Source organism: Tasmannia lanceolata, unplaced genomic scaffold (assembly GCF_043159265.1).
Source record: "Tasmannia lanceolata isolate RefF3 unplaced genomic scaffold, GAP_Taslan_0.1 ptg000015l, whole genome shotgun sequence".
NCBI classification, from domain to species: domain Eukaryota; kingdom Viridiplantae; phylum Streptophyta; class Magnoliopsida; order Canellales; family Winteraceae; genus Tasmannia; species Tasmannia lanceolata.
Genome location: NW_027518692.1, coordinates 37,721,811 through 37,745,722, shown reverse-complemented (window position 1 = coordinate 37,745,722; position 23,912 = coordinate 37,721,811). Strand labels below are relative to the sequence as shown.

The window sequence follows — 23,912 nt, the reverse complement described above, 5'->3', positions numbered from 1 at the left end:
ATTATAATTAGTCCCACCGCTTGTCTTAATTTGGGGGGTACAATACGTTGCAAGTTATGTCCTGTTAAGACTGATTAAGAACATTGGGCCCTCTTTCGATTGCAGGAGAAACATTTCTTGAAATATTTTTTTGCTTTCGCAATTTGCAGGGCCTAATCATCATCATCCTCTTTGAAATTTTTCCAAGGAATATTTTTTTGCTTTAACAATTTGCAGGGCCTGATCATCATCCTCTTTGGAAGCCATTTACAGCATCAAGTAGATACAAACGTGGTTATTTTTAAGTAAACGGTAATTGCAAATGGAAGATTGCAGCCTCTTTGAAAGCCATTCGCTGCATGAAGAACTGATAAATATAGAGTCGGGGTGCAGGGGTTGGATTGTTTTGAGGCCAACCCTAACCAAAGCCGAGGTCACATCACCTAAACCTAACTCGACCCAGCCAGAACCACGGGTTGAGTGTCAACCCTAACACAACCCGCGTAACCTAATTTTCGAAATCAGGTCCGTCCGGGTCGCAACAAAATCACAATAAATTAAGGAGACAGGGTTGTGTTCAGGTCGGGTGGCCCAAGCCCTCAACCCTAACCCAACCCAGACGTTGAACCGGTTGGGTTTGGTTTGGGCCCCAGCTAAGTTGGACCCCTAATATAGAACCATCATAACCATTATTTGTAAATATTTTTTTAGAGGCATAGCCTACATGTAGATTTGAGAATGCTTAAGCTAAACAGAGCCTTAAAAGTGCTTCTGTAAAGTAATTTGCAAATAATCTTATCTGCAAAAGGTTTGAAGTTAAACACAACTACGTGCAGATGGTTATAATAGTTTTCCTAAACGATAAAGTTAATGGCTTCCAAATAGACAATAATGCCCCATTTGTAAATAGGGATTTCATAGGCAATTTCACGGGAAGCCATTTCGCAGCTCACTTTTGCAGGAGAGAATAGCCACCTCAGATGAATTAAAGGAATAAGATAAAATGGCTGTTATACAAGGCAAAAGTAAGCTGCGAAATGTCTTTACGCGAAATTGCCAAGCAAATCCCTTGTAAAAAATACCGAACTAAATTGAGTAGTGACTGGATATTAGAGCTAGAGTTAAGATAATAACAAAAATGGAAAACCACAAAAGTGAAATATCTTTAGAAGAAAAACAGTACAACAACTGATATAATTAAGATGGATTTGATGAATAATAGTAGCTGCGAGATGGAAAGAACAGAAAAGCTTCAAACCAAGAGTAGTACCTTAGATCAGTTCTGCAACTAAGAGTTAATAACCTCCCTGAACATAAACACCCAATTAGTAAAAAGTATCAAAATCAGGGGAAATGGAGACTGCCCACGTTAATTGCTGCCTTGAATCCACACAGGAAAACCAACGTCACCATTTGAACAAGTCGAACCTTTATTATTCATGTATTTGATCAGTAAAGAAAGCCTCTATGGCTTACAACTATGCATTTAGCCTCCAGAACTGACATCAGTAATAAACTAAAGCTCCGTGCAATACCGTGCTTTTGATTCCAGGCATATGATTTGTAGAACAACTTTCATGTGGAGGATAATTTCTGAATAATAATTATACTAGATGGTGGCTAATGCATGAATAACCCGAAAATTTCAATAAAGACATTTCTTCTATGAAACAAAAGCGACATGATACAAGTAGAGATCAATGCACTCCACAAGCAAATGATCTGGAAAGAGAGTACAGTGTGTGCGGTCTACCTCCCGATACCTTTGACGGAACTCACTAATCCATTAGCTTCTTCAAAACAAAACCACCAATTCAAGGACCTAACACAGAAGGCATTGTACACAACATCAGGCCATAGACAAACAAATGCTCTATAGATATGCAAAACTATTAGTGCAAAAAATTCAGTACAAGGAAAATCATCTCTTGATATATATTTTCTGATTTTTAAAGTATTGGTTCAGAGGTTTAGTGTAGTGGGCAGGGGCTCCATGGTAAACATAAGAAAGAATTGGTTTCAATCCATATTCTACAACAAAAAATTCAAAACAAAGTTGATTCTCAAATCCCTAACAAAGCTAATCCAATTGGTTAAGAAGAAAGCCTAAATTTTTTTAGTACCGGAGTCTCCGTCCAACCAACCTATGTTACCCTTGGAATAGAAGGAAGAAAAACAAGAAACCTACGCTGCAGTTTTAACGCCTCATTCTAGGTTTGCAGCGGAATTCTGCTAAAAGCGCTATGTGATCAGAGGACCACTCTGGAGAAGGAAGGGCAGTGTCTTTGCGTAAGCTTTCCTCATCCAATAGTTCTAATAATGATTCCACCGTCAAAGAATCCGCTGAAACACAATCCAATCTGAGATATCAGAGAGCTTCCAGATGGGAGCCAACTATCAAGTTTTTCAATAATGTCTAAACAGTGAATTGAAAAATGGATGGTAAAATTCAAATATTAAAGGAGGCGAGGAAATAGGAAATAATTGATGGGACAGAAGAATCTTGCAACAGGGAATTTACCAGTGTAAAATATGTAATCAAGGGTGCCAATGAAATCTCTAGTGCAGTTTGTAAACAATGGTTCATTTGTTGTGGGGTCCATTCTCCTCCTTTGTTGCTCTAAACCAATTCCAACTCCCATCATTCTTGCAAAGGATGAGTAAGCACTGACCTGTAACAAGGTGGTGTCACAACCAACACAAATACTCAATAGTTACAGGGAAAGCACCTTGAAATGTCATGGTTACCAAGGGAAGCTGGTGAGTTAACTTGCTGGCGGGACGCAAGATTCCAAGGGGGTCCACTGCCAAGTCAGGATGCATCGGATCAACCTTCCCCATTGCGAGAAGCGCATGCGGAGCGCTACAATCAAGTGCAATATTTTTTTAAGATAATCAAGAAATTTCTACTTGCCTCAAGACAATTTACATATTTTGCATCAGAAACTAAGATCATATGAGAACAATGGCACATACCTTCCGGGTGTCGAATTAAAGTCCCCACAAACCAACATTGGGATGTTTGCACTAGCAGCTATTTTCTCCAATCCTTTTAAAAGAGTATGCACCTGAGATGATTGAATAATATCCAAGAGAAAATTCAGGTTGAATGGCTAGAAACCCAAAAACACAACAACAACTCCACAGAAAGAGAGAATATGCTAGGATGAGAACCTGCCAGAGCTTAACATCCTTGAGATCTTGGTGGACATTTACATGTGTGTTCGCCTGTTGCCACACGACATGAGAAAATAAATAGTTACATGGTGCCTCCAAATAATGAATGTGGTGCAAATGCACACATCCATATATCCAGCCTCAACCAAAACAGCAATTCATACCAACAAATGCATAGCAATAAAAAAATCATAAGAAAAATAAGGGCCTGTTTGGATACCTCATGCATTTGTATTTTGATTTGGATTTGAGTTTTGGATACAAAACACATCAATCATCTTCATGATCATGTTGAGAGAGAGAGAGAGAGAGAGAGAGAGAGAGAGAGAGGGATGTCTCGCTGCTGCCGGAGCAACGTCGAGGAGCAGCGATGGTGAAGGAAGTTGCCACAAATAATGATTTCCAAATAATGTCCCGCACAACAGAATTGAAAATCGGAATTTTTTGCACTGTTGTAGCTGATTTGGAAATCTAAGGATCTGATCAGTTCAAAATATCGACTAAATCCAAATCTAAATCTTGTTGGTATCCAAATGTGGCCTAAAAGATTTTGTGAAGATGGAAACACAAGACAAATGAAGGTCATTTTGTTATGATAAGAGCACATCAAATTGACCCAAGACAAGTTACACATCGCTTGGGCAGTGTGGTCTAGGAATTCAGAGTATCATTAGGTCCCATTATATTAATAGTACTACACATGGATTGGGCAGTGTGGTCTAGGCATTCAGAGGACCATTAGGTCCCACTATATTAATAGTACTACACAATTGGCTTCTGGACGGCAGAATAATAGGCAAAGGAAATCATCTTTCCTGAAATTTAAAATATAAGGATGTATTAACCAAAGCAGAAATAAGTAAAGTCAACACTCTAGCATACAAAACTAATGCCGAAAGAGAATTGACTGACCAAAAAATAAAATCAATTTGTACCAAAATTTGCTACATAAGTCCAGAATAGCTTGGGCGAAAGAGTTTGAAGACGAAGGAAACTTCCCCTCGTGAGGAGTCTTGACAAGCTTATTCTCCTCCTCACCAGGAGCCGATTCTTGAGGCTAACCGAGTTGGAGACTCTATTCCTGCAACAACTGCCATTGGAAACGAGGGCCCTCGCGCAGAAGAACAAGTGCGGGAGGACTCTCCGGATCTAGGACATGAATAGGGAAGTCATCATTCTAAAATCCCTCAGAACAGTACGACTCAAAGCACAATTCAGGACAGTAAAAGGAGACGCATTGATGATGCAATGCCCAAAACTGTATCAAACCATTGGCACCAGCTATTTACATTCATCAATCTTAATTTTCACTACTCCCTGAAGATGACAACCAAGATCTTGGGTCCTCCAAATCACCACCAAAAGCAAATGGCTGTCAGAAACCAAGTTTGTATGCTTCGATATTCCAAAATGGAAAGGGATTCAGCCAACTTCAAAACCAGTGAATTGAATAAGAATAAACTTGAATGGGGAAGAATGACATAAACAGAAACTGGATTAGCAACGCTTTGAAAGCCACCGAGAGATATCTGGGAAGGCACCACATGAGGCGAACCTAGATCTGATACCAATTGGTGCAAGCCTAATGTTTGAGGATCATTTTCTGGGAACTTTAGAGCTTAGATATAGTTTCTAGTTCAGTTTAATAGCAACATAAGATCTCATGGAAACCTTGCAGAAAGTAACTGTAGAAATCTTTCAAATTGAAGCAAATCCCTAGTTACGCGCTATGGTCGTTCTGGAAGGAGGTGTGCTCTAATGCAGAGAAAGCCGACTAACCATCGGCCCAATGGTCTTCCCGGACACCATGATGGTGGAAATTGAACTTTGATGGATCAAGTATTGGCAATCCCAAGGTCGGTGAGAGTGTGTGGGCTTTTAAGAGACAAGATCGGTCTAATCAAGGGGGTGCTTTATGGTCCCATTAGGGTGCACTCAAACGAAGCTGAAGTTATGGCGGTGTGGCCTGGTATCCGATTCTCTGACAACATTTTTCTTTTTCTTATGATCGACTGATTGTGGAAGGAGACTCCCACAACGTTATTAGGTGGTTGGAATGTTGCATTGCAAATTCCCAGTTACTTGGAGATTTGTGGATTCGATTGATGAAATCCATGAGAGATTGGAGGGCTACCCGGCTATATTTCAGCACGTCAGGAGATCTGCCAATGTAAAGGCAGACCCGTCTAGCTAGAGATGGCATAATTAGGGATAGTGGAACTCTTCGATCATCTTCCGCTTTGAGTCTTCTGATTTTCTAGTTCTTTTGTGCTTATTCTCAATTTGTAGTGGTTGCTTGCCTTTTCCTGTTTCTGCGCATCTCGGGCAGCATGCAGTTTCCTTCTTATTTTTGTCTACTAAAATATTTTTGCCAGTCAAAAAATCTTTTAAGTTAAAAAAAACACCTGCACCAGACCTAACTTCCTTCCTTGCTATTCCAATAACAAAGTATAAACAAGCTACAACCCAGAATAATTGGTTTAATACTCAACTCAACTAAGCCTTTGTCCCAAACTAGTTGGGGTCGGCTAGAATAATTGGTTTACTATTCCACTAAATTTAGAGGATGATAATACAGCAGTTTTGATACATGTTTAACATATTAAGTTCATAGTGAGAGTCCCAGCATCCCCATTATGGATGCAAGCTATCAAACCTGAAGCTAAGTTCATAGAGAAGTGTGATTATCTCTAATTATGCAGAGGCACCAACCATTGCATCACTATCTCGCCTAATTTGATACCTGAGATCAAGATGACCCAATCTAGCATCCAAACAGTTATTATATCACTCCTAGATTCTGTTTCTTAGTCTCAGACAAGGCAAGGGAAGCTCTAGAGGGACAGAACCATAACATGCATATTTCGGAAAAAAAACTAGGTTCGATCAAGGGAATGTTAATAGTCAAATCCTATATTATATAGATATGAATCATATGACAGAGAATTGCAAATTGCTAGGGCCCTTTTTTTAATAATGAAATTTTATTAATGAAAAGGGCAAAAGCCCAAGGACCAAGATTATCATACAAAAGAAAAAAAGAAGCAAAGGGAAGGAAAACAAATACATCACGAAAAAAAACAAACAAATGCAGGACAAAGTGAAAAAGAAAACCGCATGTAACCCAAACTAAATTGTATATTTCGTTTCGTTTCGGCCGAAATTTCGGTTTCAGTCTGGAAACCAAAACGAAATCCGGTCGGAATTCATTTCGTTCCGGATTCGGTCGTTTCGGTCTGTTTCGGCTGAAATTGTGTAAAAAAGGCGGAAAAAATTACAGGAATGCCATTATAGCCATTGGGACTGTTTTTGGACCATTCTACCCTCATTTTATGATTGTTTGACCTTTTATAGCCATTGGAAGGGTATTTTCCGTCTTTTCGCATCCACAACCATTCACACCACTATAGATACCCCATTTTACCATTGTTTTCCACACTCTTCTCTTTCACCCTTCTCTTACAAATTTCTTTTACACACTTTCCCAACAACTAAGATCTACTCTAATCTTCTTTTAAGCTCTTCAAGCTTCTCTAATTTTCTAACAATTTCCGGTTTTTTTTTGCATTTTTCATATTTTTGACTCTTTTAAAAAGAATCCCTCTGGAAAGCAGAACGAAAAGTTTCGACCGAAACACGGAATGAGAACAGCAGAAACACAGAAGCGTTCCGTTCCGGTTGCCAAAACGAAACGGCGAACGAAACACATTTCACAACTTAGATATCAAGGTTCCATACATTGCCTTTCATATGACCCACCAAACATTTCCTGAGGGCTATCTTACGTTCCTCTGCCACATCTGGTGGGATTTGAACTTCCGAAAATCTGCTAGACTCAGGTACTTCATGATTCCTCTTCCCGTCTGCGTTCCAGAGAACCCCCATTTTCTGGGGATCCTCTGTTTTTACTCAGATTGCACTTTCTACAATAGTGGTGTTGTCCAAAGTTGTAATATCCACATTCCATGCATCTCCAATTGCGGCCAGGGGTAGTCCTTCTGTTTGCTTCATTTCTTCTATCAGTAGCTCTTCGATTGGTTGCTGGGATGGTTCGATTTTGTTCTGCCGTTTTTAACCCATAGTATTTCGTGGCGAGGTTCAGGGTGAAACGTTGATACTTTGTCCTTTTCTGATTAGCATAAGGCTTTTCCTGCAACAATCCTTCTGCAACTCCATGCTTGAAAAGCATCTAGAGCTGAGTATCCCGCATCGATAAAGTCTAGATATACATCTTTTAGAATCTCTATTTCAAAACCACAACTACAGTAGCTTCTACTGTGATGACCTAAGTATTCTTGTACCGGCGATCTTCCCCTGAGATGACCAAGATAAACGCGAGCCGACTATCTCCCCCGTTGTTGACCAAAGTAATCACGTTTCTCACCTACGTTGATCAATCTCATCCTCAACCTCAATGAGTTCGCCATCAATTCGATCTAGTAGACTGCTCTCGATTGCTCTCGATCATCCTGATGCCTTGGAGAACCGCTCTAACTTGCGCCACATTAGAGTCTATGATCCCAATGGGACCCAAGGAGGCCTACCTCGCTGATCCGTTTTCACCTCTGAGAATGCCATCAACTCTTACATCAGATGCACCCTGAATCCTAGATGGGACCATCTGAGAATGGACCGTTGACAAATTTCAGAGCCGACTATGTTGGGATGTCTGCAACGACTAAAGAAGCACAATCAATGGGTATTATCGCTTCATGTGAATTTCTGCCCCAAAATATGAACGGGAGAACACACTATTTTCATCCCATTTCTATTGGGTGACAACAGAAGGGTTATGTTCATTAAGCGAGACACCCAAATTGGCTGTAAGCAATACACAGATAGTAATGATTTCAGTATACGTATACATATTTTGAAAGGACTTAGCAATTGCGTATTTGAATTGATCTAGGAGACTGCTCTCGATTGCTCTCGATCATCCTGAGGCCTTGGAGAACAGCTCCAACTTCCGCCTCATTAGAGTCTGTGATCCCAATGGGACCCAAGGAGGCCTACCTCGCCAATCTGTTTTCACCTTTGAGAACGCCATCAACTAAGTTTTCTTACCATTAAAAAAATAATTCTTGCAAAAAAATGTCCTTTCATAACTAAGTTTTTAGAGTCAAAGTCAGGAACTTAAATTATGAGTTCACTACCAACACAATGATTCTTAAAATATGATCTTCATGATCTGGGAACCACATAGGACACACGAGATCAGGACCATAATTCATTGGAACCCTATAACACGGCCTACATGGCCCTGGTCCCATGCCACATAGGTGCTCCATCGCAAGATCAACTCCGACAGAAATAACTGGTTTAGCTTCTCTCAGAGGTTGTAAAGACGTCTCATTGATCAAGGTTTTAGAACAAAACAATTATCACAAAACCAATTGCAAAGTGCTCCTCGACTGGTCGTTGCCTACCAGTTCATTGGGTTCAATTACGGACATGTGACATACATGAGGTCTGAGCCACCTTTCTTTTGCTTCTTTTTTCTGTGTGTGCGGCCACAAATCCTTGGATTTGACTATAGGACGGCCAGATTTTTAATTTCTATGGCAAAGGCTTTTTTTCCTTTTTTGAAGAGTTGTTTGCTATGATTTGGCCGACACTTTATTGCCGACACGTGTCTCGGACACGAGTGACACTCCTTTAGACACTTTTAAGTTTACTGCTAGAAGTGTTAGTAACTTTATATGTATGTATGTGTATGAGTTTGACACTATTTCTAGATTTTTAAGATTTTTAGGGGTTGCCAAGTTAAATACCTCATATCCGTGTCGAAACTCGGCACACGAATCCATGTCCACAAATCATGATTTGATGAGTATATGTACTTTCTATTTTAGGCGTGTCCCCATTTCTAAATTTTGGGAGTTCGCCATGTCAAAAATTATGTGTCCGTGTCGACACGCGACACTCGTGTCCGTGTCCACAAATCATAGGTTGGTTGTCACATAATCGAGAACTGAAACTCAACATGCCAAGGACTAATGCCATCAAATCTTGAATTCCCTCTCCATTCAACTATTGTCTAAAATAAATTTAAAAAATGCAATATATAAATATTTCAAAAGAAGATTCCACAATTTGTCAAAACTCGAGTTAATATCGATTACCGAAATTGTCAAATGTAAATCACTTGAACATGTCAATATTAATTATAAACCAAAGACTAATTGTCAAATGACCAAAACAAACAAGAAGGATAAAGTGATAAAGGGGCTCAATTTCAAGATGGATGAAATGATCATATTGAAGTTTCAGTTATCAAAATGGAGAAAAGGCCGAGTGAAATAAATTATTTAATCCATTCCCGCCCTTTAATATCAAATCCCCAATGACCCATGACATTTCTTTTCTTTGAAAAGCTAAAATGATCCATGATATTGGGATTTGGGAAGAACCTAAGTTTTAACACACAATAAAGCCCCGTCTGCCATTATACTTCACCGTTTCCATAAAGCCACCTATAAGCATTCTCAAGGGTTTCAAAAGGGGTTGCTCGAATGATTTTCCATCACCTCCCAAATTTACTTCTCACCCAGGTAACTATATATTCTACTTTCTAACAACAGGTAAGAGGGTAAGGTACAAAATATTGGCTTAAAAACATTCAGATGGCACCTTCATGGTAATCGGTTGAACAATTTACAACTATATCGCCATTGCAGTCTCAAAAACTCTCTCCTTCTTAGTGTATTTTTAATCGTAGAAGTACTAAATCATGGATATCTTACTAATCATCATACGTAGTAGAACTCCGAGGTGCATACCTGATGCCAAACAAGGGGTTGGACATTCAACATTATTGTTAGATGTGTTTCAGGGTTTCCAAATCCATTGGTTATCTTATGCTTTCATGCTCATTTAGGGGCCGTTTGGATACACGGATTTTAGAATCTTGGATTTCCTCAAAATCCTGGATGGGAGACGAGAGAAAACGGAGTCCTTCTGTTTCGCTTCTCTTTAAAATCTTGGATTTTTGGTAAGAAATCCTAAGAAATCCAGGTTTTAGAAATCTCTCCCCCATCATGAGATTTCTAAAACCTAAAAACATGTGATGATCTACTCTCTTGCTAACAAAAACAAGGGCGAGAAATCAGAAAACGATGGCTGGTCACCTTCTCTCATCTCCCATCTACGATTTTGAGGAAATCCAAGATTCTAAATTCCGTGTATCCAAACGGCCCCTTAGGGTATTGTTTCTCACAACTACTACAAAATATGCACTCAATAAGTAAACTTCTGAACACTAGTTGCATATCATGTCTTTGCAAGACTCGTAATGAGTGTATCATCAACGTGGGGCATTAGCGTAGTTCAGGCTGAGCATTATCTGGCTTCACAGGTTCCCTGGATCCTTTGGTGATCGTTTTCAAGCCTTCTGAATATATGGAAGCAAAAATATGTTATTGAACACTGGCCTGGTTAATCTTAGAAGGATAGGATTTGAAGGAAAAAATGACATTTGTTGTCCTGGGAGTTAACGTGGTACGCAATACATATTGTACACCTCATCTCTTACGCCTCTTATGGGAACTTATCCTTGCCCCCTACTAATAGGGTATGATACTTGGGACCATCTTTTCTGTTTTTAATACTATTAATAGACTACCAGCACTGCTATTCATACGCGCGCGCGTGTGTGTGAGGGAAACGTTAAACACTATTTGGAAGCCTCACAATCCAACTGATCCAGATTGGTTAGATGATTGCTTTTCCTCTTCTAGCATGCAACCTATGGGGTGCATTTAACAATCTGAAAACTGAATTTGCTAGAAAGCTGATTTTTCTTTGACAGAGTCACAAAGAAGTGAATTTGCTGGCATAATGGTTAATTGCGCAATCAATTTTCCTGTCATTTCTACTTGGACTACTCCCCCATTTACCTTTTACCTGTACAATTGGAAAAATTTGTTTTCCTTCTGCTCTGTTTACTTTTTGGTACCAATCTGCTATTTCTTAATACATTTCTTAGCAGTGCCACAGGAAAATATGATGAGACACAAAAGCAACGATGTAAATACAAAGCAAATGGCATTCATGCTACCATAATGCAAACAGAGAATACAGTTCTTCACATATTTAGGAACCTGTGCTAAAAATAGCACCATGCATGAAGAAAATTTGGACAACAATGATGGAAATTCAAATGCAAGTCACGCATACCATAATTCATAATTAAAAAGAAGTATGCTTAGTCCTTTAAAAAAAAGTATGCTTAGTTTCTCACCACACAAAGAAGCTGCCGTTTTCCAGGAGTATCAGCCACATAGTTACTAAAGTTTGCTTCTAAGACCGCAATCAATGCAACATTATCCTATAGACATGAAAAGGCCAGTTAAAACCACAAACAAATAAAAATATCTGTAATTTGAAGGAAAAATGGAGATGAGCTTAAAATTGAGTGCACTTAGTGCAGTAAAGCAACCTTAAGCAGTCTATTTAAAGCAGTTTTCTTCTGAGCACTTGGAACCACAGCATCAGTCAAAGATTGTGCAGCCTTATTGAACTCAACCTGTAGACAAGAATGAAGAAATTACCATGTAAAAGAATGCTAGAACCCATGATTTACAGATAGAATGTGTCCACACCTCATATTTTTTGACATGTGAAAACCTGTCCCTACGAAAAAAAGTAGCACAACCATCAATTGCATAGGTAGTTCCACTGTAAACCTGCAATCCATAACTATAGAAGTTAGGGGGAAAAATTGAAGAAACCTTGCATTTTACAAATTTGAGAAACAACAAATTGTAAAGCAACCTCCGCTGTCTTTTTCTTGTAGAGAGCTTGATACCCGTGTTTATCCAGTTCAGGAGCAAAGAACTCCTCAAAGTGATCACTCTGAACCTGAAAGAAAGAAACCATTCCCAGATTTACTTTGCAAGTTTGTAAACGGCATAGATGTCCTTAGTACTTAAAGTTCTTCTGAGTGTCAGAACTTAACAGCACCACATTTAAGAGTAGTTCACCTAATCTGATCCTCATTTGAGTAGATGTAAGGGTCAAAGGGCATGTCACTCTGGCAAAGGTATTGAGAACTTTAGGTTAATGTTCAGGGCGAAGGATCCAAATCTTGAGCCTTTTGTTCAAGACCAAGCAGGTCTCATATGACCTCCAGCTGAAAGGACCCTAAGAATTCTAGCCCGGGGTTGAATCTTAGCAAAAAGGTGTTTCTTGGATAAATGCGAAGAATCAAATATATATATATATATATATATATATATATATATATATATATATATATATATATATATATAGAGAGAGAGAGAGAGAGAGAGAGATTGACTGAGGTGTAGGACTACGCGTACAAAGAATGGAGTACTAAGATCTAGGGCCATGATAAAGATGTCCAAGTTCCAGTTCAGAACTTCAGAACTGATAAGATACAAGGTAAATATGGGCCTATAACTCAGATTTGTGAAATTGAAGCCTATCCACTTGTAGTCAAATAACACAGATCTGAGAAACAAGAGAATAAAAAGTACCAAAAATGCATATAATTTATCCCACAAATACCTATAACTCCACACATATGAAATAGCTTAGTACGTGTTGGTGTACCTCCTGAAGACAAAGGATGTCCGCATGATAGCCAACAATTTCTCGTAAAAGATTCTGTCTACGGTAAGCCCACGAAAGGGCCCAAGATGGGCAATAGCTGTATAAGTCGCTTGTACCATACACCTCCGATAGAATATTGTATGATAGCACGGTGAAGGTTCCGGAAGATGCAGTACGCCCATCTGAATCCAACTGTCCCATCACATCAACTCCATTCACTGGAATCAAGCGGCGTGGACTAGGGGAGGGAGCCGGGATAACACGGGATGTCAAAATGGTGTTCCCAGGTCCCACAGGTATTCTTGTTTCTGAATCCACTGCGACACACTCAAACTTAAGAACATGGCCAATATCATCAGCAGTTGGTGTATATGTTTTAGACCGTCCAACTTCAAACCAAGTCTCACCACCATTCCTTTCCGAAACGACTGAAGGATATAAAGGTGTAGAACCATTATTCAAACTTGGATTCTGTCCTATGGTTGATGTTGAACCAGAAAGTCCAGGATTGAGAGCTGAAGCTCCAGAACTACTACTACTAAATCGCCCAAATAACTCTTCCTCCTCAGTTCCATTTTCATTTACAGCACTAGCAGCTCGATCATGTAAAGCACGATGGTGCTGCCATGCATCTGAAAAGCACCTTGGAGAGCAATGATAACTCTTAGCTACAGGTATTTTTGCCTTAACGCAACCTAGGCACTGAAGGGTAGCTTGTTCAGATGGATGTACACTGCACACAGCAACTTTTCTGTCACTTTGTATGCGATACCTGGAAAAGAAATTAAAGGAATGGAATAAATGAGAAATGTGTCAGCAAGGTAAGACAACCTCCACAATTTAACCCAGCAAATCTGGTTGTAAATCATGATTGAAAGACCACAGCATGATTTGCATTCTTTCATATTTTTAACAAAAATATTGAGTGAGGACCTTCCGAACGTCCTTATTGTTGAAAGTGATTCTCTCAATGAAATTAGGTGGGTAGAGGAAGGAGCTACTTATTCATCGTACTTCGCGGACGAAATTGAGGAGGTGAAGGATAGAGTGGAGGGTCATTTGGTGGCCTTTCAGCAAAGTGGCGCTTAATTAATTTTGAGATCAGATGGAGCTTGAGACTTTTGACTTCCTCCCTCGTTGACAAAGAGGTTCATTGATTTGTTCTTTCTTGTTTGTTTTTAGCTTCGTTTGTATGAACCTTCTCAGTTGTCTTATTGCTCTTTTTAGCTAATATAATTTGCCATTAAATCAAATTATGATTGAAGCTCAATTGATTAGAACTAGGTTGATTAAAACCATAGACCAATACATGCACAGGAACCACGTATAATCAACAATGAAGAAGATGATCTGATCAAAAGATTATGAAAATAATCGTGAGGCTTGAAAGCAACTCTTATTTGGAGAGAAACTCCAAGATTAAATGCACATTCTTGCAAAACACACTTTCATTCAATATCTTCAATCATCCAAAAATCCAACCCTCCTCTTACAATGATGAAAGAAAAAAAAAGAACTTTCTTCAATTTGAAAGAGGTAAAATACAATGGAAACTATCCTATACTAAAACATATAAAAGAGCACAAAATCGTGTGATTTTGTATAGTTGCCTAAACACTAATTAAATAAGGACATTCCCTAAAATCTAAGAAAGAAATATGTGGCAAGTCAACATGTGTTAAAGATGCTAATGAATTTGGTGTTACACATAATTGGGAGACAATATAAGAAAGTCTAAGAAGGCAACATACTAATTAAAGTATTGACATGCATACAAGGCATGCCAAAATTAGATGAAAATCTAAATTTGGGATGGCTTGTGCCTCTTGGGGGTCCATCCATGCCAAGGGGGCCTGGACCAGGTGGTCATATGCTCCAACATCAAATGCTCTAGAGCTATGATATGTGCATTTTATTATTATGTCTATGGGTAGTTGTAATGTAATTAGTGTGTAGTTGTGGGTATGTGGTTTAGGGTTATGGGTGTTAGTTATTGCCTATGTGTTATGTACGTGGGTTAATGGCGTAGTGATGTGGTACTATCTTTATGCTTGTATTTGAGAAGTGTATTTTAATGAAAATGAAAGGAAGGAGAGAATTTTATTGCAACAAAGGAAACTTTGTTCAGGAGAGTAATGGTTCCTCTCGAATTGAATTGTTACGAGGTCTGGTTGCCTCGAATCCACCTTTTCCCCATCTTTTTCTCACTTTTTCCTTGTTTATTTGTGGTATGGCCAAATTAGGCGTGTAACAAGATATGCTTGCAGAGATTGGCAACAAAGGAACTTAAAAGAGGGAAACTATTGCTAAGAAAGAAAACCATGAACGAAAAGCAAAATGCTTGCAATAATTCCAAGAACTAAAAAAAATACATAATTTTTTGGGCACAAAATAAACCCAAACTCCTTTATTCTAAAAGATGAAAATTTCCTTTAAAACCCAAAGAAAATAAGAATAGAACCTAGAAAGCTCTAAAACCCTAAACTAACTCCCCTCCCCCCCAACCCACACACACATACATGTTTGAAAAAAAAAACCTCACTTAAAGCTCCCTATAACCACCTATGAATGGTGACGTAAATAGTGTTGTGAACAGTAACATGAATAGTGCCATGGGAGTGGAAAGGATCATCATTTATTCTAATTCACTTAAGTAACTTAAAGTGAAATTTAAAGAAAATGTATATTTGAACCTTACGACTTAAAACCTTATAAAATACTCATCTAGAACCCTATCACTAAAATAGTCACTTTGGTACTAAGGATGGACTACATCTGCATCAAAACTTGTTTCACAAAGAGTAGTTTTCCCTTATTATTTGTGGCTCATGTCGCTGATCCAATTATATTTTTTCGCTGATCCAATTATAGGTCATGAACAGGCGCCATTTTGGCTCTCTTTGTGTAGGTCTTAACTTTTAACAACCTTTGGATGTTCTATCCTTTGCACATGTTGACCCACCTTTGCACATGTTGATCCACTTCATCATCAACCTCAACATGGGCGGTACTACACCATTATTACTCACAGAAAAGAAGCAGGCACACTGTTTGAAACGTAGTTTCAAAACTCCCCTGCATCATCGTCGTTTGGCCCAAGTCGACTCCCTTTTACCTTGGCCGCATTCTTGTTCGAGTCTGCATTTTGCCCAACAATATCAATCAACATTCCTTCGACTCTCCATTTCAAAAAATAAATTAAAAAAATCATTTGACTCTCCCGAGTTATGACAGCGGCAACCAAGTACTCGACCGCATCAAGCAATCCTCAATCGCAGAGAGCTGAGTCGACTAGGATTTGCTTTGCCGGTGTATTGACCCACAAACGCAATTTGAAGCATTGTTTTTAAAACTCTTCGCATCAATCATCGACTTGCTCGAGTCGACTCCCTTTTACCTTGGCTGATTTCATTCCAGAGTCCAGATTTTACCCTACCAAGTCAATCAAAACTCCTTTGACTCACCCAAGCTATGACCGTGCCAATCAATGACTTGCCTAACTCGATCAAGTTCTCAGCCTAGCTGAGTCAACTAGTTGCCTTCGTGTTCGCATTTTGGAACATTGGGCATGCAATGTAAATGAGACTTCCATGAGCAGAACAGTTAATAAGCTTCACATTTTCTAAGTGATCACTTTACTACCTGTACCAAAAGCGAATAACAACAAGTGCTAAACATCAACTAAGGGCAGCTTTTTTCCAAAGCATGAAAGCTTTCTCACTTACGGTGAAAAGACAATACTGATTGGTGTGAATTTTACAGGTTCAAAAAAAATTCTAATATTGAAATCTAATAAAATCCATCAAGTAGCTTTTGAATGCATAGTATTGTAAAATCCCGTCATGCAAAGTTTAAGACCAAGTTGTACAGAATCTACGGACAAGAGCCGCCAAATTATGGCGATCAACTAAGGGAAAATTGACATCCAGACCCCATCTTGTTCTCTTGAAAACAATTACAGCACCCACATTCACTCAAAGACTTCAACAAAACCCTTAAAACCTCTCATCCCCATCTCCCCCCCCCCCCCCCGAAAAAAAAATTCTCTGCACTATGGGTAAATATTACTGGAAAAAAAAAATTCTAACATACCTTTCAAAAAAAATGCCAACATTGGCAATGACAAGAACTAACTTTTTTTTATTTATTTCAGGCCCATCTGAGAGTAGACAGCAACAGATCCGATCATATACATACATAGTCAATCCTAAACAAAACATTAAAATAACATGATTGAGGTTCAAATGTGCATAATAAGGCCATACAGTTTGAAAGTATTAAAGACCGCGAACAAGTCAATAATCATCGACAATATAGAGAAGTTTAAACATTAAACAATCATATCCAGATTTACTGATTAAAACAAGATCTCGAATTCCAACCAAGTTCTCACTGAAGCATCAAAAGCAGGCGAGTAACTAAATAAACAGCAAAATATCAAATCAAAACAGATAAAAGGCATAGAACAATGGATATGAAGATGGTTAAAAGAATAACTTACCACTTGTACCTCAAATAGAAACCATCAAGAGGGGCTGATTCGGGAACATCATCGGTCGTGATTGAACTATCAGGGTGCCTCAACAGCACATAAGGCGTAAGCTCACAGCCAACAATGGGAATCTCAGATGGAAGGTGCACTCTCACCACACTCAGCATGCTTCCCTACACAACAATTCCTCACCAAAATCTTCCTCAAACCCTAACCCTAACCCTAACCCTAACTCTGATGTCGATGCTGAAACCTTCTTCTTTACTCGAAATAAATCAAATGTGAGGCGGAAACCAGGCGGATCCGCCATCACCCGACCTTGAAATCCGCCAGCCTTAATCAATTCGACCTTAACCTAAAAATAAAAAACTTCGAGAGATTTCAAAACCCTAAATACCGAGAGATTTCCCTCTCTCTCTTTACATCTCTTCTGCCTCTCTCTCACTCTCTCTCACTCTCTCACTCTCTCTGTATAAATATATAAAAAATAAAAAGGAGGAAAAAAGGTTCGATTCGAATATACGAAGTTAAAAAGGATAGATTTTTGAGAATCTCCCGATCGTTGCAATAAATAAAGAAAAAAATAGAGAAAAAAGTAGAGGAAGAAGAAGAAGAAGGTTAGGGTTTTTTCACTGAACTGACCGTGTTATTTTGGTCTCTGGTTTTCTCTTCAGAAGCCCAAAAAGCAAAAATAGAGAGAAGGCTATTTATAAGCTTGCAATCTCGCCTTCGTGTAGTTTCACTCTTTTGGTCGTTTCAACACCCCTCTCTCTCTCTCTCTCTCTCCCTCTCACATCCTATAAATAATGAAATAATATAAGATGATATCGGCAGTACTATGTTTTGATAATGATACGAAGTCACCTTGTCTTTTTTTCTTATAATTAGACTTTCACGGCTGCTTGGATAATAAAAGAAAAGGTGACTTTTTCCCATTATAAAAACATCGTAGTGCGAATAACACTAGCTTTTATTTAGGGGAATGATATATTTGAGCCCATTTGCTCCCCGGGCCAGCCCTTGTTGTGTAAAAAGCGTAGTGGTAAATAGACAGGAGGGGGTGGCTGGAGGAAGAAAAGGGGGCTAATATATCACTTCTCTTTATTTATTGTTATGTTTATCATGGAGTTCACAAGTGCTCTGTTTGGATGCCGGTATATGTTAGGAGGATTTGGAGAAGCAGAAGTCAAATGGAGATTGAAAGCATATCAAAAGGGAATCAGTCAAAGGGGAGATTGAGAGCAAATCTCCCCGAAGGTGTTTGGTTGGTTTGGGAGATTTTTTTGGAAAATGTTATCAGCACTATGTATTTTGATGAGGGCACTCTCACTTTATTAAAAGTATAGTATGGCCCGCACCATTGGATGATCCAAACCGTCCATTAGATGGGCCACAACCTAAATAGGTTGTTCTCCAAAAATTATTTCCATAGGTTGATCCTAACCGTCCAATCTATAGAGGGTTAGGATCAACCCTCTAACATTTAGATAAGAGGGTTAGGATCAACTTACGGAGATTTTTGGGGCACAACCTACATGGGTTGTGGCCCATCTAATGGACGGTTTGGATCATCCTATGGTGCGGTCCATACTGTACTTTTAATAAAGTAAGAGTCCCCTCATCAAAATACAGTAGTGCTGATAACATATCCGTTTTTCTTTTTACAGGAATTTGCTAGCCACCTTCGCCGATTCCACTTGCTCGGCCTGTGGCCCGTTCGGATGCAAAGATTGGAAGAAGTAAATGGGTGAAAAGGTCGCTAGCAAAAGTAGAAAAAAAATAAGTAATCATTTAAATGAAAAATTACCGAAAAATGGTAATACAGAAGGAAAATTACAAACAAAATATGACAATTACCAAAAAAAACTACTCATGAAAGTAATAAACTTATGACAATTACAGAAAAATTACAAGAAAATGCTATCAACACTACCGTATTTGTGTTTTGATGGGGCACTCTCGCTTTATGAAAAGTACGGTATGTCCCGCGGATGATCCAAACTGTCCATTAGATGGGCTACAGCCTAAATAGGTTGTGCCCCAAAAATTCATTTCCATAGGTTGATCCTAACCCTCTGATCTGAATGCTAGAGGGTTGATCCTAACCCTCTATAGATGAGAGGGTTAGGATCAACCTATATAAATAACTTTTGGGGTATAATTTATTTAGGCTGTGGTACATCTAATGGACGGTTTGGATCATCCTACGACGTGAGCCACACCGTACTTTCAATAAAGTGAGAGTGCCCTCATCAAAATACAGTAGTGCGGATAACATTTCTCAAATTAAATTTGCCGAGAATTTCTCCCCTATTCGAGAAATTTCTCTGGCGAGTTTTGAGGCTGCCACGTCACCGACAAGGGACCGAAATCCACGGCCGTCAAACACCCCATTTTGTTTAAATTTCCTAACAAACACACTCGGGCGAATTACTAGAATTACATTCGCTGCTATTTCTCTCAAAATAAGAGAACCAAACAGAGCAAAGAGGAAAATTTCCTTCCTTCCTTTTTTTTTTTTCCCTAATATAACTCTTTGGATCTGGAGGAGCTTGCAGCCTTCCGGGACTGCCTAATATTTGTACCTTGACCAATCTCTGTTCTACACGTGGCATGCATGATCGGAATCCTGATCGATCCGTGGGCAACCTATAAAAACTCACATTGATTTGAAGCATTTCGCATGTGGTCTGTCGCATGTCAGAGCAGCCACCTTTCAACAGATTTTGTCTTCATTCATGAGGTGGCTGCTCTGACGTGCAAACAGACCATCCGCTAGCAATTTCCTCTGACCTTTCTTTATTGCGAAGAATGTTAAAAAAATGTGGAGAAATTGTGTTCTATAACACGTCCAAATCGTTTATGCAAATCGTGATTCCATTCCTTCCATTTTGCCCACATTGGTGAACGGAAAATTGAGAAGAATCGGAGAATGCGTCCAATATTTCCACTCCTTCTTGCTTGTATTTTCCTAATAACGAAGTCCTTTCCATAAAAGACAAAGAAGATTACAAGCAAGTTGAGAACAGGTGGGAGAACAGTCTGGTAGGCTACTTTTTGGGCAGAAGACCTCACTTCATTGCTCTAAGAGACCCCCTCAAGAGAATATGGCAACTAAAAGGAGAACTCCAATTATTTGCACTAAGCAATGACTTCTTCTTCTTCTTCTTGTCGAAGTTTAGCAACAACCCTCATGCTAGGAAACACAAATCACAACTATGGGGTGGGGTAAGAGCTCTAATTTTGAGAAAAAGGTCGCCAGATTTATCTCTAGAGTCCCAGATTGGAATGAAGGTCTTGGGTAAGACTGCACCCTCGTGCAAGAAAACACGAATCACATCTACAGTGGAAGAGCTGTACTTTTTTCGTTTCCTCACATCTCCCTCTCCAATCCTATAATTAATGAAATAATATAAGATGATTACTTTTATCTTTTATTTTGTATCTATTTAGGAAACTGATATCGGCAGTACCATGTTTTGATAATGATGTGAAGTCACCTTCTCTTTTCTTTTATAATGGGCTGCTGAGAGCTTTTTGGGAATTGTAATAGACTTTCACAATTCACAACTAGTTACATAATAAAAGACAAGGTGACTGTTTCCCATTATTAAAATCACGGATGTGAGAATATCACTAGCCTTTATTTAGGGAAATGATGTGGGAATATCACTAGCAGGGAAATGATATATTCGCCCCCTTTTGTTCTCCGGGCCAGCCTTGTTGTGTTAAAAGAGGTCATAAATAGACTAAAAATGGGGTGGGAGGAGGAAGAAAAGGGGGGTGAATATATCACTTCCCTTTTATTATGTCTATGTTTATCATGTAATAGGTATACCATGTGTAGAGCATGGAGTCTACAGACGAGGAAAACTACTTCTTTTTTCTAAACTCAATCTTTGGATCTGGAGAAGGTTGCAGCCTCCCGGACGGCCTAATATTTATAGCTTGTCCAATCTTTGTTCTACAAGTGGCATGCATGTGATGATCGGAATCCCGAGATGATCAGAATGCCGATCGCTCGGTGGGCCACCCATAAAAACTCACATTGATTGGATAATGCTGATAGAGAAAATAATGTTTCCATCTATCATTCCTCTTTAACCTTTCTTGGCCAAGCCTATGCATTTTTTATCGCAAAGAATGAAAGTGTTGAAAAAATGTGGAAAATGGTGTTCTATACAAGTCACATCCTGCCGCCGTTGCTGCAGATCAATTGAAAGTTATCATGGGAACTATTTTTCAAAATGAACCGAAGTCGTTCTAGGTGATTTTGTTCATTACGTTTTGCCCATTTTGGTGAACGGAAATTAAGAAGATGAAAGAACATTGTTCCATGACAAGAAAATAAAGAAGTTAATAGAGAATAAGGAAAATAATGAGTTGATTCGAGAAAACTCAAACCTCAAACGAGTTAATTCGAGGAAACTCGATCCCTAATTGCAATAATTGTGATTATTCCTTGCTGAATAACTATATGGCATCTACATTATATAGAAATTAGGGGGAGCAAAATAAGGAAATAGAAATCAGTGTACTAGGAAAAGAAAAATAAGGAAACCCTACTTTGATATGGTAGTAACTTAAATAAAAAAAACAATATAAGGAAAGCCGATTCTAACATCCCCCAGTCTTTAATTTCAACCTTGTTCGCAAGGTTAATTAGTGATAAACTTTGAAAATTCCTCCTCCTCGTCATTAGGATCGCTCGCCGGCTCAATCATCCACAACCGTTTTTATTCACAACGATTACCCTTATTCCATTTCTCATCACAGTGCCAGCATAGCTCCTTCATCGTTCAGTCCTTGGTTCCTCTTCCATCAATCGCTTCACATGCATGTCATGACCCATGAATTCAATGAAACCTTCTCAAAGTAGGTCGGAGGGGTCGACTTATAGAGCCTTCATACATACATCTATCTTTATTGAGCCTTTCCTCCTGCAATTGCGCATAAGCGATAGCCGATGTTATTGTACGAAGATTATACATCTTGACTTCCCGTCTAATGTCTGGACAGAGTCTTGCTACAAACATCCAAACTAATTAGGAATCAATCTCGAGCTTGATTGGAGAGCCGTTTGAAGCGATCATACTATTGGGTAGCATCGCCTACGAGATTGATGGAAGCGTCTGCGACCCGAAGATCCTCCGTCGTCTAATGGAATCAGAAATATCACTCCGCTCGGGACACTCAGTCAATCGGATCGCTACCATCTCATTGTGGAAACCCTATTATAATGTGAGGAAAATTTTGATCTCAATCAATATAAGTTTCGCCACCTCGATTATCTCGTTCATTGATTTGACGATCATGGAAGTTTGTAGCGCCTTGTTCAGACCGATCTTCATATACAATGGTAGATTCAGACATAGGATCAAGTCTATCTTGGGTGGCCATCACCTGAGGAGGATTCAGAATTTGAGAGAGAAATTATCTAAACATCTTTAACAAATTCGCTTCGAGGGTTTGGATTCTTGATGTCATGCTTCGATCTGCACATCCAACTTTGCTTCCAGGGCTTTTTCTTCTAAGGTCAACCCATTCTTGTTTACTGTAGCCATGGAAGCCTTCAGATCCTTGATACCAATCTCATTTTTTTGACAACGCATAAGAGACATTCACTAGTAAATCGCTATGATACCAACTTGATAGAACATTGTTCTATCCGAAAAAAATAGAGAAAAATATGATAAAGAGGAAGATAATGAGTTGATTCCAAAACTAATTATTGGGGTCAAATTTATGTTTAATTTTGAGTCCAATAATCAGTTTTGGACCCAAAATCAATTCTGAAAATCCAAAACAAACAGGACTTTAATTTTGAGTCCAGTAATAGATTTTGGACTCACAATTGGTTATCAAAACCCAAAACAAACAGGGCCTTCGTTTCACCAAGTAACATTGAAAGGGAAATGTTGGCATCTATGCTTATAGAGTGCATTTATATTCATGAAATATAATGGGTGACATTATTTTTTGATGTACTGTGAAGTATGAAATGATGTTAAGAATTTTGGTTTAAGTGCTAATCGCATTTTAATCAACTCATAATTCTACTATTGGAAGTCTGCAACAAACGATCAAGATCAATGTCTAACTATTAAAGAGAAAGAATTAAACTATAAGATTTATAATTCAATTTTTTTTGTGAAGCCAGGTCACCTTTTCAAAATTAGTCTTACAAATAGATAAAATATTCGTCTTTTGGTAATAGAGAGATAAATCATATAAGATCTAAAGAAGTAAAGAGCTCCTATGTGGCCAATGCCCGACTTATTATCTAATAACATAAAATGATAATAGACTAAAAGTGGGCTGCACTTGGATTGCAGGAATCAGGAATCAGTCCTACTCTGATTACCATAGAAAAGAAATGAAAATATTATAAAAAATTAATAGAAAATTCACTTCAATCGGGCAGAATCGGAATACCACCACTTGGGGAGGGAAACAGATACCAACATTTTGGCCATTTAATTTTGTCCTGGTGACATTTCCACCCCTGATTACATTCAATTTTTTGAACCAAACGCATGAATTGGGTGGAATAAGAATAGGATTTTGATTTCAGCACCTGGCAATCCAAATGCATCCTTAAGATTTTCAGGCCAGGGGAAAACATTGGAGGGCAGAAATCATTTCCCATTTTCTTTCACCATTTTTCATGGCTTTCCGATGCTCTCTATTC

The 23,912-nt window shown here is 38.7% G+C and overlaps 1 protein-coding gene across 2 annotated transcripts; it reads right to left on the bottom strand.

The window, feature by feature from the left end:
- Positions 1-1,106: 1,106 nt before the first annotated feature.
- LOC143847080 (carbon catabolite repressor protein 4 homolog 1-like) lies at positions 1,107-18,003 on the bottom strand. Of its 2 annotated transcripts, XM_077355760.1 has the most exons (13): positions 17,864-17,992; positions 17,231-17,576; positions 12,730-13,501; positions 11,929-12,015; positions 11,757-11,840; positions 11,594-11,680; positions 11,396-11,482; positions 3,154-3,207; positions 2,956-3,047; positions 2,728-2,842; positions 2,501-2,651; positions 2,168-2,322; positions 1,107-1,801 (listed from the first exon to the last, which is right to left on the bottom strand). In XM_077355760.1, exons 2-12 carry the CDS (start codon positions 17,386-17,388, stop codon positions 2,177-2,179), a joined length of 1,833 nt encoding a protein of 610 aa, XP_077211875.1. In that variant the 5' UTR covers positions 17,389-17,576; positions 17,864-17,992; the 3' UTR covers positions 1,107-1,801; positions 2,168-2,176. The 2 variants fall into 2 exon arrangements, with proteins under 2 accessions (XP_077211875.1, XP_077211874.1); XM_077355759.1 differs by having other exon boundaries at positions 17,231-18,003.
- Positions 18,004-23,912: the final 5,909 nt, after the last annotated feature.

Coding starts and splice junctions, on each gene's coding strand:
- LOC143847080 (XM_077355759.1), bottom strand. CDS start 17,388: ATGCTGAGTGTGGTGAGAGTGCACCTTCCATCTGAGATTCCCATTGTT. Junction 13,502..17,230: donor TTCTATTTGAGGTACAAGTG/GTAAGTTATTCT, acceptor TTTCTTTTCCAG/GTATCGCATACAAAGTGACA. Junction 2,323..2,500: donor TGATTACATATTTTACACTG/GTAAATTCCCTG, acceptor ATTGTGTTTCAG/CGGATTCTTTGACGGTGGAA.